At 43.9% G+C, this 18,774-nt stretch overlaps 1 protein-coding gene across 2 annotated transcripts in view; it reads left to right on the forward strand.

Moving 5' to 3' along the window:
* The window catches only part of sema5a (sema domain, seven thrombospondin repeats (type 1 and type 1-like), transmembrane domain (TM) and short cytoplasmic domain, (semaphorin) 5A), a 156,116-nt gene that overhangs the window by 133,362 nt on the left and 3,980 nt on the right, over positions 1-18,774 (forward strand). The window contains exons 17-21 of one of the 2 annotated variants that reach the window (XM_080793516.1): positions 10,126-10,335; positions 13,142-13,312; positions 13,617-13,772; positions 15,391-15,432; positions 16,337-16,548. In XM_080793516.1, coding sequence (XP_080649642.1) covers positions 10,126-10,335; positions 13,142-13,312; positions 13,617-13,772; positions 15,391-15,432; positions 16,337-16,548 — 791 coding nt within the window. Of the gene's footprint in view, positions 1-10,125; positions 10,336-13,141; positions 13,313-13,616; positions 13,773-15,387; positions 15,433-16,336; positions 16,549-18,774 lie in introns of both variants that reach the window. The other variant, XM_080793515.1, reaches the window with a different exon arrangement.

An 18,774-nucleotide genomic window follows, 5' to 3' on the forward strand; every position in this document is an offset into this window, starting at 1 on the left:
GCCATAACCAATAACAATTTGCCATTGTATCGTACTAGAAACTCTATGTTTCTGTGACGTTGTCACCCTTGCGATGTTGCACTTCTAATTGTAAGGAAGGTGGTGGTGTGAGTAATGAGTGTGATTGATGCACAACAGAATAGGGTGAGGAGAGGGTGCAAATGCAGACGGGTAGTAGTTTGGGTTTGGTTTCGGTACAGTAAAAAACATACTAAAAAACAACGTACAATATACTTTTCAGTTTATTGTACTGTAATATTAGCGTATATTTTTTCATATTCAGACATATTACAGTATTGTCTGCCTTTAATTAGGGGAAACATGGATAACCATATGTGATTGTCATAATTTCCGACATGTTTATATTGTAATTTAGTTATAGTTATTGTAATTTGTGCATTATTTGCAGAGCAATTAATGGAAGTTAACAGAGCAGATCGAATCGCGAACGGCATAGCATCAATCAAAGGCTGGCAGGCGGAGGCTTTAGGAGGGGGTGTGGGTTGTTTTGGCGGAGATGAAGTGAAGGAAATGTTTGCAAGCAGGCGAAGTTCTACAATTACGGAGGACAACACAAAAGGAATGCAATAGGGACGGCCGGTGTGTCATGTGTGTGGGTAGAAATGTGAAAGCGAACGGACTCCCAAGCGAACTGACTGGCTTTTCCAGAGCAGTTGTGAGTGTGCTACTGTAGTAACATGCGAATCTACGGGGAAAGATAGTGTCTGAACCGGAACGGAACGTGGTGGTCGTTAGGCGAATGTATATAGTAAGGATTGTGAGTGACCCACTTACTGTACATATACCTATTCACATTATTATCCCAGTTAATAATTAGCGTCCCTGCATTTGTATACATTGCGTCAAAGCGTTACCAAAAGCTACCGTATACGCTATATTGAGTGTAGCAGACACTTGAGTAATAGTCACACTCTGTAGGCCTATGCCATTCATAACTATGTCTTGTGTTTTTCAAAAGTTCAAAGAAATTCCTTCTCAATGATGAAACTCTGTTAGATGACGTGAAACATTTTCCATGCCCTAAAAACATCCTTAAATTTGAATGCCAGTTGTACAGACTAAACGAGAACAAGACCGGTGTGTGCGTGTGTGTGTGTGTGTGTGTGTGTGTGTGTGTGTGTGTGTGTGTGTGTGTGTGTGTGTGTGTGTGTGTGTGTGTGTGTGTGTGTGTGTGTGTGTGTGTGTGTGTGTGTGTGTGTGTGTGTGTGTGTGTGTGTGTGTGTGTGTGTGTGTGTGTGTGTGTGTGCGTGCGTGCGTAGGAAGGTGCATTTTCCCTCTTTACTGTTCCCTCCATGCCTCATGTATTCTGTTCACCACAGCTCCTCTGTGTGATTCAGCACCACAAGGAGCTTTAATTCACAACTGTCAGAGTAGAGGATGGTCTCCAATGATGCTCTTCTTCATTTCAACCATTATCACACTCTTCATCCATCTAGAGAGCACTGGTGTGAATGAAAGGGGTGAGGCTGGCGTGCGTGCGTGCGTGTGTGACTGTGTGTTGTTTATGGCTCGGTTCCTGCGTTTCTGTGCATTTACCCGTGCATGTCTATGAGCTTTTGGTTTGAGCACTGTCCGTGCCTCTGTTCCCCCAACCCCACCCCCCGGTATAGCAGTTCACTTATATCAAAACCAAGGGGCCATCGCAGGATAATTACCGCCACTCTGAAGGGGTGTATTGATGTCCCCGGCAGGGGCAAAAGACCGGCAGATCCCGACACGATGAGCACCTGAAAGGAATGAAGTGTCACCCAATAATGAGTTACTGTCCACACCGGGCGACTTGCTATCGATTACTGCTCCACACACACAGACTATAGGCTTTTCAGGGAGGTGGGTAATAAAAAGAGTGGTGTGTGTGTGTGTGTGTGTGTGTGTGTGTGTGTGTGTGTGTGTGTGTGTGTGTGTGTGTGCGTGTGCGTGTGCGCGCGCGTGCGTGCGTGTGTGCGCGCGCGCGGTCACAAAGGAGATCGTACTGTATCAGTGTAGTAAATCTTTCACATAGACCAAGCATCACCCCTCATGCTGAGCTTTGTAAGATGCTGTAAGATCCATTTAAACACTTAAACCCTATGCTATTCTTAGTTGACTGGGGTTCCCCAGGGCTCTATACCTGTTCTCCTTGTCTTTTCCTCCATACACCAAATCTCTTCACGGAAAAAGGACAAATATCTACAATTCTATCCCTTCCATCTCCCTCATGTAGATTGGCTATTTATGATCGCCCAAGAATATATAGGGAAGTACGGTTCTGTGGTTAAACAGAAGGATAGGTCTGTGTATGAGAGCTTTAGGGCAGATCCACACTATGGTCACTCGGGACCACTTCATGGGACATTACTCCGGGACATTCCTGGAGGTGGACAGGCATTCAGTGACGTAGAGGTACCATGAGATGACCCACACTCGGGACCACTTGGCAGATGTTGTGGTAGTGTGAATGCTGCGTACCGTTCATCCCAGCGGATCACCCAACCATTCCCGGGCACCACATGGAGGTATAGTCTCGGGGACCGAAGTGTATACTCAGATACGGATTGCTGCAACGTGAAAGCATTGGATTCAGCTGAATGAAGGGTGCTCGTGTGCGGAAGAATCAGGGCCAATGTTGTGAATCATGGCCACCGGGAAGCAGGCAATCGTATTCGGGAGTCTGTCAGGTACTCCTGATCTGACCACGGTCTACACACACTGACATAGCCTCAAACACTGCCTTAATTGGAAACTGGGCCATGGCCAAAGGTGCGTCAAAGTTTGGTGATGTAGAGAGAGGTACCATGAGAGGACTCAACCAATTACTGTATATTGAATCAACAGAGGTACTTCCGGCAGACTCCCGGGTGCTTCAAACGCCACCGAGCGACTTCCATTGAAATGAATAGCTGGGAGCGGGGCTGTCCGCTCTCTAGTTTATATATAACTCTATGCCCTCACCATGTCCCTCAATCATATACACACATTCTATAGATAGACGAATACGCGGAGCGGTGCCCTGTAGGCAAACATACTGTAGCTCAAATTAAGTGCAGCTATGATTGCCTATGATTGCCTACAGCTCCGCGGATTCGTTTATACCACACATGTAGCCAGGCTCCTCTGCTTGTGCTGCCATTCTCTTGTACAAGTAACAGCTGCTTCCATTCTCTGCTGTGGAAACATTTGGAGATGAGCTCTCCCTTTGACATATAAGTTTCGAAAAGCTTGATAAGCCTGCATTCGCTCCCATCCGTCTCCCTCGTGGCTGCCTGTCAACCATGTGTACAGCTGGAGGATGAGAGCCCTCAGCGATGGCCGACATTAAAGGGCCACTTCACCCCTTTTGAAATCAGAGCTTATTTTAATGATGTTTAGGACACAATACACACTTTCCTGGGGTTTGTGTGTTTGTAATATGTTTTTTTTTATATATATATTTTAGTCATGACACCATGTTCATGACCAAAATCCTGTCATGAAAATGTGGTCTCACTTCCTTCCTGGACTACAAAGTCACACATCATGCAGCCTCCCCCCTCACCACAAGGAGGGTAAGTGCACAAAAGCATTATGGGCATTGTAGGAATTCAGCAATCCAGTCCAAACCCTAGTCAAACCAAGCCCCCAATAAGGCTGGCCAGCCCATAATGCGTTGAAGCACTTGGCTTCAATACACATTCTGGGCGGGAACCCCTTTTGGTGTTTTAACTAAGCATTATGTTATACTTTAGCTATTGAAAAATAGCAGATCTACGTACAAGATCATAGCACGCCACCGAGTGTCGCGCTATGAGCTTGTAGGTCTGCTATTTTTGAAAAATCGTGAAAATGTGGCACAAATATTTGAATAAATATTCTTTCTATATATATTAGTCTCAGGCCTAAATGAGTTAATGATTTTGACTGTATTCAGAGACTTGGTATAAATAGTCTCATCTGTGTGTTGAAGATATGGAGAACACATTGCCTTTCAATGGAGAAAAACAATAGATGTGTCAGGGCTCCTTTTCCAATATATTTTCATCTAGTCTCTCTCACATTCTCTCTCTCTCCTCACTCTCTGGCCGTTCTCTATCATTATCTAATTCTTTACTTCGCAATCTATCTTTATTAGAAGGGATAATTTATGAATTGAAGACTAAGCCAGGCATTGAGAATGAGCTCTGTGTAACATACTGTCTCGTTTCACACCAGCAATAAAAGCTTTGATGATGCTGATGAGGTAATTACACGAGATCCATATTGATTTAGAGAGCATTCTCTGTGCAGTCAGTTATTAGTCATATAATCTTAATATTCCCATCTTTCTTTTTATAAAATGGTCTGCATTATCGCCTTTATCCAATGACGTCAGTGGAAAATATGTAGGTACAAGCCAGGTACAGTACCAAGTAACCTACTCATCACATTGTCTGTGTATAGGCGATATGGCTCATCATCACACTTTCCCAAACACATTCCCACTTTAGCAAGGTATGTTTCAACCTGAAGCAGTATGGCGTTCAATATTTTCTTTTGCTTAAGCAGGGCAGGTGGAAACTGTTGAGGCACCTTTTTATATACTTTATATACCAGAGATCAACTGTACCAGAGATTCAAGCTGACAACTTTCAGCTTGAATCAGTATCAGTGTTAATTTTTAAGATTAAGATTTAGTCTTTTGAATAAGACACCATCTGTCCCATTAGTCCTATTTAGTCTTATAAAAACACAATTAACACTGCTCAGTATCAACATGGCCTCCACTGTATGAAGACATGTTTCAATGATGCCTGTGTCTTTTGATCGGCAGAATACAAGTTAATTCACTCGCCACTGTCAAGCCTTCCCCCCCAGAAAAAAGGCTTTGAATTCAGGCATCCAACCTTTACTACTACTTTACATCAAACAAGGTCAAGAGAGAAAGCAACAGTGCGCTGAAGATATAGAGTGCCTGAAAGATTAAGGACACTCCTGTGAGTCTGTCTGAGGAGAGTCTGTATTTCCGCTCACCCATCGCAGTGAGTGATGGCTTCATTTTCCTCCCTGAGAAGCAGCAGTGTCGCTGATGTGCTTCACTTCAACTGGTCTGGGTGCAAGGCAAGGCCAGGACAGGACAGGCCTCTTCTCCCCCCCATCTCTCTATCGACGACAGATGAGTCCCCCCGCTGAGGACTCTCAGGATAGCTTTGAGAAATGCCTGTGTCAGATGACAGCTATTGCAGCCATGCGAAGCCATTTTCTTCAAGGCTTTTTTTCTACACCATGATCTTGTTCGCTCTCTCTCTCACTCTCTTTCTGTTATCCACTCTTCCCAGTCTGTGTCTGTCTGTCTTATGGAGTTATGTGGGACTTATTTTAAAGATCCCACCATCTTGTGAGCTGCCTCACATTTACTTATATCCATGTAGTCTACTAGTCTTACTGCCTCTTAAACTGTTTGTCTGTGTCTCTCTCAGCTTCCTATCCGTATTCTGCTGTAATGAAAGATTAGCAGGCGCGATCATCTGTGAGCACACAGTTGACTCGAGGTTCCGCAACATGCAGTCTCCTGAGCTGCTTATCTCACTGTAAGCAGCCGACGAGCACTGCAAGGCTGAAAGACCTTTAAAAAGACACCATACTTATTGGCCATCCAAACTTTCTTTATTATGTTGAGTTGTCATCGTAAAAAACGTTCACACTCCCATATGGAGCCGCTGCATATTTTCACACCATGTCTATATCTTTATCTAAATTGGTCAATCAGTGGGGAAATGTCAGATAAATGTAACAAGTATCAGAGACATCAAATGAAAACGTAAACGTTTGGCTGAATCTGGCACATTTATTGTACATCACAGTATAGTGATTTTAATTAACGTGTTAACCCGTTAAATAAATGAACAGACAAAGGAAATGTTTAAACATAGGGTGTCTCTTTTCTGACTTTAATTGTAGATGCAGCCTTTTATGCTTCAACAAAGAACATGTCAAACTCGGCAGTCTTTCCTTTGACTGAACTCAATGAATCATAAATGTCCCATTATGCTCTGTAACCCCCTGTATTAACATGGGTTTTGTGTGTGTGTGTGTGTGTGTGTGTGTGTGTGTGTGTGTGTGTGTGTGTGTGTGGGGGGGGGGGTTACAGTGTTTGGCGATATGGAACTACCACTGAAAAAGAAATGCTGTAATATAGCGTCCTAGTGCTGGAGGATCATTTGGAATGCATCAACACGTGGTCACAAACTGTAATTATTCATGTTAAAAATATATAAATACAGGAAAACTATATCGCCGGTGCCCACGTCATTTTGGCGCGTGTGTAGGGGCAAGCAGAATAACACTTTTATTTAGTGGCTCAGGGAGTAGAGAGGCTACTAACTAGGCTTTAGAGGAAACTAAAGGGTCCCAGTTTGATCCCACGCTCCCTCAGAGTTGGTGTCGAAGTGTCCTTGAGTAAGTCACTGTGTCGAAGTGTCCTTAACCCTCTAAGACCCAGCGTTGCTTTTTAGCAACACATTTATTTTAATTAATTACTAAATAATTTTATATTTTTTCTGTTCTTTTTTCACCTAAACGTCGTAATTGTAATATGTTTTTTTTTTGTGATCATTAGAATGTCTAGAACATGTTTTATTCATTATTGTGAAAGATATCCCCCAAATGTAAATTATTAATTTATTATATTATTATATAATGATTATATAATTATTATAAAACAAACTTTATTTTTTTATTTTTTTTAACATATTTTTTAGTGTTAGTCCTAGTAGTACAAAGTAGTAGTAAGGTTGAAATCTATTTTTTGCAAGTAGAAATTAATGCTTAGTGTTAGAGGGTTAAAGTAAGTCACTGAACACCTAATTGCTCCCAATGAGCAGGTTGGTTGCTTCATGGTCTCCTCCACCTTACTGTCTACTGCCATATCTCAGTGGTGTAATCCACTCATTCTAGAACCATTCATTTTACTGATGATATATTATGCAGAGATATAGTGTAGGATAATATGCGTGTGTCATGCACATGCACAATTGTGGATACACTCACGGACGGATGGAAGAACATACAGTCACACACGCACTACTTTCTTTGGTAAAATGTACCGAAAGTATAACATCACAACATTTTCTGAAAACTACTACCCACTTTCCCTGATTTCTGAATCCAAGTATCGCTTTACTCTATTGCATTTAGCTTAGAGAACTGCAAGAGAAAACCATACGATGCTATGAATAAAAAATACACCATTTGAAGAGCATAACATTACAAATAAGTAATGGAGTGAAAGAGTTCCTTCTCCCTGTTTGCTTCTCTCCGTCTTCCTCCACCTCCCCCTCTCTTTATCTCCATGTCTCTCTCTTTATTCCCCTTGTGTTTTCTTCTCCACTGCCTCTGAGTGCCTTTTCAGTTGCTTACAAAGGATTGCACAGCATTACATGTCTGTGTGCAGGCTTCCCCAGGCATGAGGCCCTGTTCCTATATTTACACCACAACCACACAAACCACACACACACACACACACACACACACACACACACACACACACACACACACAGACAGACAAGCCCCCAGACAAGCCTGATTTGTTCGTAATTGCGGATTGTAGATTGCCTATTTTCCTTGTGCTACATGACGCACAGCCAAGTATAAATCAACCAACACGCTCACACAGAGGCACACTCACACAGGCATTATACACAAGCCCCTTTCTTATCACCTGAGCCAACGTTTACACTGTTTTACTACCATCCAAACAGGCTTCTGTGCAAAAAGAAGTGCTTCGTCTCGGTTGTTTTGCAGTCAGCGAGCTGCTGTTCAGCGTCGTGTCCTTGTATTTGTATTTGTGTCCTTCTGGAGTTGGGAACTCTGCCCAGCTCGGTGGGTTGAGTATTAATTCTCTTGGGCTGCCGTAGTTCGGTAGATCGATAGAACAAGTCACTGCCTATTTGAGAGGGAGGTCATCGCGCCGGTTGTTTTGGTGCCAGCGAGACGGCGACTTCTGTGAAGTAACTGAAGGATCATATAAGGGCATACAGGGCAACGCCTGTGTGTGTGTGTGTGTGTGTGTGTGTGTGTGTGTGTGTGTGTGTGTGTGTGTGTGTGCGTGCGTGCGTGCACAGAATCACAACACATAGTTGTAGCATGTATGCAAGCTTCATTGCCTTTGGAGTGAGGTAGAGGAGTAATCTCCTGGGCTGAGGAAGGTTTGATAAAAAAGCCACACAGGTCACCGCTGCAGGCGGGAGCGTCTGTTCCATTGCCTGCTCAGAACCTGATAAGGAGCTGGGGTGGGGGTGGGGGGCGGAGAAGGGTGGAGCTGGGGGCTGGCTGTAGTTATGAAGAGGTCAAGGCTCTGTGGCGAGTAAACACTGTCCTCTCACCGAGACCCTTGGCGGGAATACAAAGCAGTCCTCTGCCACGGTCACGGGTGTGAAGAGAATTATGATTACCCCCACAGAAGATGAAACGTGAGCGGAAGAAGTAGCAGGAAGGTGCCAATGGTCAGGCAGGCAGACAGACAGACAGACAGACAGACAGACAGACAGACAGGTATAAGGCAGACAGATAGTAGTAAAATAAATGAAAGGGGTAAGATCGATAGTCCAAGATGGAGAAGCAACTGATGAAAAAGAGAACGCATTGAAATAAATGTATAGTGTGGACGTTTCGTGCGATAGAATAAACAGTGCAAAAAAGAGAAACAAAGAGTAAAAAATGAATAACATATGTACTGTACATGTGCGTGTTTTCCCTGTAGTAGCAAAGGTAGGTAAACTTGGTATACTACTTACAGTACTTACTTACTTACGCCTGACACCCCTACTGTGGTATAGGCCGTCGACAAGGGTCCTCCAGAGTTCTCGGTCACTGGCATTCTTCTCTATCTGCGACCAGGTGCATCCCAGCCTCTTGGTGTCTGCCTGGAGATCCCGCCGCCAGCTGTTTTTGGGCCGGCCTCTGTTTCTCTTCCCCTGAGGGTTCCAAGTCAGCGCCTGTCTGGTGGTGTTTGATACTGGCCCGATGTGCCCGATTCATCTCTATCTTCTTTGTCCAATTTCCTCTGTTGCAGGGAGTTGTTTAGTTGTCATCCAGAGATCGTTGTTGCTTGGTATGGTATCCATTATATGGTATCCATATACTGTAAGGATAAGGATCCTCCAGCAAATAGGTGGCAGTGAACATGGAAGTTCGAATCCACCATGTTGTGAGATATTGTAGAGAGAGAGAGAGAGAGAGAGAGAGAGAGTAAAATAAGACAGCAAATAGGATAAAAGCAGAGAATTCTAAAGACCTGCAATGTTATCTGAGAAGGTCTATAGCACGGATGTTTGAAGAGTGTCATGGGTGGAGTGTTTAGAGTTTGACTGTAATTTCATTGCAGGTGATTATCACCCACTCAAATAGATGAGCTCCCTCTCTGTCTCTCCCTCTCTCTAATTCTCTCCCTCTGTTTCTGCAATGCATGTTTCAAAGGCACTGATTAATGTGTGCAGTAATTGCATTTTAATAGAAATTACAGTTTCATATTTCATTATGAGTCCTCCCTTCAACAACATTCCAAATGAGAGAGCGCTGATCAGTCAACTGGTGTTGTCTTGATAAGCCAGAGCTCTCTTGTGATGACTCTCTGAAATCCATCATTTGATAGTGACAAATCTTAAAAGTGCCAATTGTCTGTCCGGTACCGTCCGGTTATCTATGGAGCTATGCCATACACACCTTGGTATATCCATTAGTCCATCTATGTATACTACTAGAATTTTGCCGCCCCGCCTCATAGTCTCCGACTGTCCGACACAGCGGAGAGAAAAAGAAAGAGTTGGATAAAGTGTCTGTTTAGTGAAGATGTGCTGGTCTTCGCCGTGTCATAGGAAAGCACAGTAGTGTCACACTGTGTGCAGGTAGCAGCGCTGACTTCTTACCGGAGCCGGTGACTTTCGTTTGGAGTTTGTGTTTCACTTGTGGCCACGTAAGAAGAAGAATTGTTGTGGTCGGAGTCGTGAATCAGCGGAGTGTGAAGATGTGAGGTAGGGCTTACAATGCGCGGAAGGACGTGGGCGGGGCTCCCAAGGCTCGGTGAAGTTTACAATTGTAATATTGTAAACTTTTACAATATTGTGCCAACCAGACCCTCACACGCCCCTATATGCATGTGCTCTAACCCCACAGGCGAGGTGCTCCGCCTGGGCAGGATGGCGGGCCACACAGTGAACGGCGGCTGGTCACCGTGGAGTTCCTGGTCTCAGTGCAGCAGGGACTGCAGCAGGGGCGTCCGCAGTCGCAAGAGGACCTGCAGCAGCCCTGAACCCCGCTACGGAGGTCAGACCTGCCTGGGATCTGCACAGGAGTATCAGGAGTGTAACGTCACCCCTTGCCCAGGTGAGATAAATGATGCTCATGCACTCTTGCACTCTTGCGCACGCATACACACACACACACACACACACACACACACACACACACACACACACACACACACACACACGTTCCACAAGGAGCGTCCCTTGCATGATTCCAAGACCACTGAATGATTCTGTGCCATCCTGACAGACTCCTGACTACTAATCGCCAACATGAAAGGACTCAGCCCCAGATAAAGGCCATGACAGGGACCCAAAGTTACCCCAAGGAATTAGGGAATCAATCCCCATGGCGTCGTGGTGTGTAATTACATTACTGCATAATTATGCTCCAGCTATGGGAGGTCTTTCTTTTTCCTGTTGTGAAAACCTCTGAGGCGGTACATTTTCCACCCCGCCCGCGGGAGACGGCGAGAGGAATCGTTCTAATTAAATGAATACTCTGTCTGACAAAGGAGGTAATGTGCTGTCTAAATGGAAATCCACTGCTTAGTTTCCTATAAAAGCACACCTGGCATCCAGCATGGGCGCCGAGCACTGAGCAGTGCGAGTGAGTCTTTGTCTCAGGTGATTATTAATCCAGAGTCCTGACGTCAGGCTCTGTCTTCACACTAAAAGCAGCCATTCATCTTCATGCAGTGCCTGCCGGTTTGAAAACATTGATACTATTTTTACAGCCCGTTAATTCATTCAGCTGGAGTTCACGCGTGATTGCTAACAAGGGAATAGGAAATCTGCGCCTCGCTCCATTGAAGATGCACTTTGAATTAGAAATAGTTTGGAGACTACTGGATTTGTCTTACCAGCCTAAAAGCCTCTGCGCTTGACTGCAGATTAATTCTGTTTGCTTATAATGTCGCCACATCACTGTTCCGATGTATTTCCTATCCCAATTCTGAGGTGTTGACAATGATAATTCTGCTGGCTAGCTGTATTAATAACTCCAGTCTCCCCTCCAAAGCGAAGGGCTTAGCCTAGCTTGAGATGTAATGAATACTAATAAGGCCTAAATTAGCGCACATCTGAAAGTGTGATGTTATTACAGTTGGCCTGATGCAGTCGTGGACAAAGTAGCCTACTCAAATTCAAGCTAATAGAAACTGCAGGCTTTCTATTCCTGGAATGTTAGCATGCTATAATAGAGCCATGTTTTTGCGTAATTTTTTTGTAATCGTTTTTGAAAAACAAAAACCCTGCCTAACGTTGATATGTCACTGGTAGGCGGGTTTCCGAACTGTCGACTCTACAGCTTCCTCTGAGTCTGTAGATGTGCAGCAGTACAGACAGCAGAGAAGAGATGGGTTTAAAAAGTACTCTTCTTGACAATCTTGACAGGTTTCTTGACCAACGTTATAACAATCTGACAGTTCATCACTAATTCAGCACTTCTGGAGCCACAGCCTTTACAAGCAACGTGTCTTTACTAATTTATTTGCTTTGATATATTGATTTCATGTTACGCGTGTATTTTCAGACACATTTAAATCATTGAAACAAATTCACAAAGTAAACTTTCCTATCAAACAATAATTTTGCAGCTCCCCTGCAATGACCCTGAGGACTGCTTAGTGGTCATGGACCCATTATTGAATACCCATGCCTTATAGACGCATTAGTGCAAGGGAAAGCCAGTAGAACTAAAGGTGCTGTTCGTGCATCCATCTGCTTGGGGAAACAAATGAATCCGTGTGTTTCTCCAGTCCGCGTCGAGATGGGCCGATTTGTCATCCGGGACCGGGAATCGACTGATGTGTCACTCTGTGATAGAGAAATTACACTGAGATGACAAAAAGCACGGGCCACCTCAATTACCTGCACACAGCAGTGCTGCCCTGGCTCTTTAACAGCCATTCTCAAATGGTTCCCCAAAAGAGAGTTTCTCTCTCTTCGCCACAATGAAGAGCAGACTTTGTTGGGAGTGATTATCCCAGAGGTGTGTTTGCCTCTCCTGCTAGAAGCCTTTGTGATTGTGTACACCTTGTTGCTCTCTATCTCTCTCTTTCGCTCTCCAGAATTTCCCTTGCAAGTATAGCACCCATATGTATGTCGTCCCGCTGTCGGGCAGAAACCTTGTATCTCCTTTTTTTCTCCTTTTAATATATACTGTATATATTTGTGGGGGTGAAGTGTGCGTGTGTGTGAGAGATAATGTCCCGGTTTCTCAAAGGACACTTCTTACACCATGGTGTAAGAAGTGTCCTTTGAGAAACCGGGCCAATAACTGTGATGTTTGCCATTCGACAAGAGCTGCAAGCATTGTGATGGTTCATTTACTTTCATTAATCAGAGTGGTTGTCAAGTGCCAGTTAAGAGGTCTACTATGGCAGCTGGATGAGGCAAAACTTGCTGTAACACACACTTCAAAATAGTCACACTTAATGCACACACACACACACACACACACACACACACACACAAACAAATATCCTTTGTCATATAATACAGAAGCTAGGAAATAATATCACCAGATCTGACTTCACATTCATACACCACCATCAACAATAATATTACATTAGAATCAGGAAAATAATTGTACATTTTGCATAATTTTTTTGAAATCCACACTACACTATGAAAAGAATGTTCGTATGATTTTTTTCCCTCTGTTATCACCTTGGCACACGGCAATAAATAATTAACTGATGACAAATTCGTAGATTCAAATGCATTGAGCTCTAAAACCATTTCTCTCCCCATTTCCTGTCAACCTACTTTCAATCTATCAATAAAGGCAGAAAAAGGCCCCAAAGAATTACTTCAAAAAAGAAATACCTTTTAGTATACATTTTTTGACATTGACCATTCTATATGGTTGCTGTGTTAAGTGGATGGGAGCTGGTCGTGCTGGTCCTCCTGGTCCAAGTGCTCGGTGACGTGTGGAGGAGGACATTACATGAGGACCCGGACCTGCAACAACCCTCCACCAGCCCATGGAGGAGACATCTGCCTGGGCCTGCACACTGAGGAGGCACTGTGCAACACACAAGCCTGTCCAGGTACGCTGAATAGCACACGCACGCACGCACACACGCACTCCCACACGCACGTTAAGTAGGTTAGATTAGAATCTAGGTTACCTTCGCAAGTTTATCTTCCGACAAGGTTCTTCTGGCTGAGCGAAGCCTTATAAAAAAGGGAGAATGACGTAACGGTTAGTTCGTTACGTCATCCTTCACACACACACACACACACACACACACACACACACACACACACACACACACACACACACACACACACAGATTAGATTAAGGTATCTCCAGGCTCTGGTTGATATACTGTGTCTTCCAACCCTTGCAGAGAGTTGGTCCAACTGGTCAGAGTGGTCCCTGTGTGACTCCACTGGCTCCCAGCTGCGCGCGCGGCACTGTGACGTCCTGTTCCCCACCGGAAACCAGTGTTCAGGGAACAGCACCGAGACCAGGCCCTGCCCACCGGACTCCAACTTCATACCAGGTGACCACGCACGCACACATGCACTCACAAAAACAGTCACACAAACTCACTGTTTTTTTCTACCAAGCCATAAAGCTAGTATGCTTATGGCTTGCATGCATATAGTTTGAAAACATGCAAGCATGAACGCACGCGCACGTACGCACGCACACACACACACACACACACACACACACACACACACACACACACACACACACACACACACACACACACACACACACACACACGTGCAATCAATGTTGGCAAGCATAATCTTGAACAATCCCCATCACAAGATCAAAGCCGTACCTCAACATGTTTTCCCAAAGCATCATTCATCATTTCAGTCCATCCACAGTGTGCTTCAAGCCTGTTTGAAGCATTTTCAGATGTTTCTATAGCGGAAAAACAGCTGATATTCATCAAGAAATTGCAAAGTGCAAGTGTTGCACCTTACATTACATTTCCTAAACACTTTTTCCAATTTCCTAAACACTAGAATTGCTAGGAAACGCTATCAACATCAGTTTCCTGTATCTCCATAACAAAGCCTATAAATACTTCATTGCGTCGGATAGACAGACAAACTGTCGCTTCAATTCAACAACCTGTACAAGCACAGCACATTATATACTCTCTCTTTCTCACACAAACACAAACACACACGCGCACACACGCACACACACATCATCTTCATCGCTCCTATCTTATTGATACCGCCCCAGACAAGCATCTCTCTGCCTTGACAGGCTGTAATGTGAGCCAGACCGCACCATTGATCTGTGATACACAGGATCATTAGAGCAACTCCACACTCTAACTACGGTTGCTCAGCCATGCCTTTCACATTGGATCAATGGCGCTGTCGGGTGCAAACCTTGTAATAGTTATTATTTAGTCATAAGGTCTTGTTCATACTTTTTGGGGGTTCAATATTTACAGCAGTTGTTTCTGCTTTTGTGCGACATTCATAATATCTCAGATTTGTATAGTGCTCTTCTATAAAGTACCTAAAGACGCTTTCCATTGGGGGAGACGAAAACAACAAAAACAAACTTTATTAGGAAAACATAAGAAAAAATGATATGTCTAAAGGTCCTTGCAGAATGCTTTTTTCAGAATTTTTCGGGACATTTTCTTGCCTTTTTTCCAACAGTCTGCAAGGACCTTAAGAGTACGACGAGTAGGGAATGAATTTACGGAAAAAACAAACAAACAAACACCAAAAGTGACAATATAGAGATACAAGGTTTCTGCCTTACTGTATATTTTTTAATTGAAGCTTAAAATCTTAAGGGTTGTAATAGTAGGATTTGTAGGTTGTAGATTTTTATTGGTTATCATCCATCAGGTTTAATGAGAAAGGTAGTCCATTAATGTTCATTAGCAGTGTCGTGTACTTCATTTCCTTCAATGAGAGCTGATACTTCGGCCGCAATTAGCTCCTTGAGTTTTATGATAATCTGTTTCATACTGAGTAAAGCTTTCGTCTCACATTCAACCACACAATTCGTCAAGCTAACATGCTTTTGTGTGTGTGTGTGTGTGTGTGTGTGTGTGTGTGTGTGTGTGTGTGTGTGTGTGTGTGTGTGTGTGTGTGTGTGTGCTCCTTTCTTTTGTGTTTTCTTCATAGAAGTCTCAATTGCTCGATCCAGTCAGGAGGAGAGACGCTGTGGAGGTAATGTGTGTGTGTGTGTGTGTGTGTGTGTGTGTGTGTGTGTGTGTGTGTGTGTGTGTGTGTGTGTGTGTGTGTGTGTGTGTGTGTGTGTGTGTGTGTGTGTGTGTGTGTGTGTGTGTGTGTGTGTGTGTGTGTGTGTGTGTGTGTGTGTGTGTGTGTGTGTGTGTGTGTGTGTGTGTGTGTGTGTGTGTGTGCGTGCGTGCGTGCGTGCGTGCGTGTGCGTGCGTGCTTGACAGGAGAAAGATTTAAGAGAGACAATAAATGAATACATTTGAATATATCAAGTGGTTAAGCACCTTGGGGCGTTAACTATTTCATTCTATTCTAACCTGTCCTATGGTATATTCCAACGTTTTGTGTCGGTTTTATGCCTTTATTTTGGCCTATTACCGGCTGCCTGCCCCGCCCCAGAGTGACAGCCAGGCAGTAACAAACACATTATTTTTATTTGACCCATGGTAAGCAAAATGGGTGAAAGAATCCACCAGTGCCAGTGTATTTCAGTGTGTTTTACTTTTTTTTTGTCAAGCCACCTGACGCACTATGCGTGCAGAATGTAAACAAAGCAAAGCCGCACGTCCTTTATTCCACCAGAACCACCTCTCCAATGACCTTACACGGCCCAGTGGGCCCGCCCACCTTGAACAACAGCCAATCTAGCGCATTGTTGCTGCTTTACACCCAATTGCACTTTCCAGCTGCATTCTCACCAACAATAAAACACTCATTTTGACTATTTCTTTTTTTAGAGACCATTGTTTTCATTCGGATTAGAGGGGGAAATTTCATGTGGAGCTAAGAAAAAAAAAGACAGGGGGCCGGCCCCCCTGGGCATGTGCCCAGAGTGCCCATATGGTAGATACCATAACCCTGAGAACTAATGTGTGTGTCTCCCTTCCCTCAGACTTCAACGTGTTCCACATGATCGCAGTGGGCCTGAGCAGCTCCATCCTGGGCTGCCTGGTGACGCTGCTGGTCTACTCCTACTGCCAGCGCTACCAGCAGCAGTCACACGACGCCACCGTCATCCACCCCATCTCTGCCGCGCCGCTCAACACCAGCATCACCAACCACATCAACAAACTGGACAAATACGACTCGGTGGAAGCCATCAAGGTCTGCGTTTTTGCGTTCTTTGCATTCATTTCGTTTCCGGGCGAACGCTCTCCGCGGCAAACAACGTCCGGGTGTTTTCCTGTGTTTTCGGCCGAAGCAGTTGTTTGTTTGTTGTGATGCTGCGCGAGCGAGGTCATAAATGGGTCTCGCGCTCTCACAGTCTATGAAACAATGCTTTGCCTTCCTTCTCTGTCTCTGTGGCCATTAAACTAGATTTCTCTGGTTTCCTCTTACTGCATGGCTCCTACCTATACTGTACTGTAGCACCACCTCTCCTTGTGCACGTACGCTATGTAATATACGGACAGTTGTGTACTACTTCTTTCTGTGTGTTGTGTTCCTACTGTATATTTAGTCCCCGTTTTGTCCGTAGTCTCATACACACTAACTGATCAGTAAATAGTGTGTAGGCAGGTAGTCGGCTGTCAATCGTCAGGTCGTTATGTTTATACAGCGTCATTTTTAGTATCTTTAGTGTCTTGCACATCTTTCTATTCACAGTGATTCTTATATCTCAGCGTGAATAGAATAGAAAGCCCAGAAGCGTTGACAGAAATCCAAATGTGGCCATAGACCAAACAACAGGCCCTTTATCCACAGTTTCCGTTGAGCCTCGGGTGCCAGGGAGTGCTATATGATTAGTGCTCATCCAAAGCCACACTGGGTTCCAGCTGGGCTTATTTCAGGGTTCCAGACAGCTCCCAACGGGGGTTTTTAAACTGGTTTACACCTCCTGGAGTTCGGAGTGAGCCAAAACATTCTCACAAGAGTGAAAATGACAGTCATTGTTTATTTGCAACAGCAGCACAATGCAAAAGCTACCTATACCTATAATTAAAAATGTCCATTTCCAACACATATTGGAAACAGACATTCTGTTATATGTGATTAATCGATAGATTAATCCCTAAGAAAATTTGCAGCCCTAAATCAGTGCTTTTCCAAGCTCCATAGTGGAACTCAGCTCAACAAGTCTTTTAATTGTTTTAAATTAAATGAAAATGTGAAATGCAGTACAATACAGACACAACAAACATGCCCCCGGAAAGACAACGGCCAACTCTCAAAAGGCAATTTCATTGCAATTTGCCGAAACATTAAAAAACCTCATCTGTCCTGAATTTAGCCGTTGCAGATGCAGATAGATCGGCATGGACATAGCGGCAAACAAATCCATCCAATTGAGCAAATTCACATTCTGGCTCCATCCTTGCTGTGCTAAATGGTTTCCGATGTTGAAATGAACGATATAACCATTCAAAACAACTCCATAATATCATTGCAGAGTTAATGACAATGAAATATGAACACCTGGCAGTTTGAGGTTGTGATTGTTACTGTAGGTCAAATCATGATTACAGTGGTGTATTTCTCGTAGCAGGCAAATATTATTGGCCTTCCTAGCCAATTTGGATGCCTCCCAGCAGAATAATATGAGTTGATGATCACGAAGTCTAAATAAATTAAGCCACTGTTTTGGCTCTATTTGTACGGTTGCATACAGTAACAGGCTTCTAGATCACAGCATATTGACATAACCACTGAAACCCTCAGGGGTCTATACTAGGCCCCATCCTTTTTTCCCACTGCACCAAATTTCTACAATTTAATTGCGAGCTTGTAGGTTGTTAAAGTTGATTGAGTTGGATACGGTTTCTCCCTCATTTCCTCGTATTTCTAGTTTACTGAAATAATGTCATGCACATTTGTCCAGTGCATATAGCCTGGCTACTGCAGGCCTGGTTGACTAGATTTAGAAGACATTTTGAAGCTCATGCTACTGAAATGATTGATTATTTATATGGTGAAATGGGTGAGCAGGAAAGCTTGCCAATGTCTCCTGAGCTCTTAGTAACTGTTGCCTATTGGACAAGGATGGGTTGGGGAAGGACTTAGCAAAGGGCTAATTGAATTTCACTTCCGGGTTCTCGTTCAGCCTGCTTCCTATTAATGGCCCAGCACAGATGTCACTATTTTTCACCTACCATTTTCAATACATTATGATCTCAATAGAAGTCAATGAGGTTTTGTGAACTTTACACCTTAGTAAACCTTTTCATACACACTTTATGTTTTCAATCGCTAGTATGAAGTCTTTTTTTCAATCATCATGATGTGCGTTTAGTAAATCATGATTCCATTCATTTTTAAATAAATGATAATTCTAGGCTTTCTACTGGTTCCAACGAGTGAAGACCGGCCCTCGCTGCGGTTTGTATTTCGGAC

Source organism: Protomyctophum bolini (genome assembly GCF_963924005.1).
Source record: "Protomyctophum bolini genome assembly, chromosome: 21".
Taxonomy (NCBI): Eukaryota; Metazoa; Chordata; class Actinopteri; order Myctophiformes; family Myctophidae; genus Protomyctophum; species Protomyctophum bolini.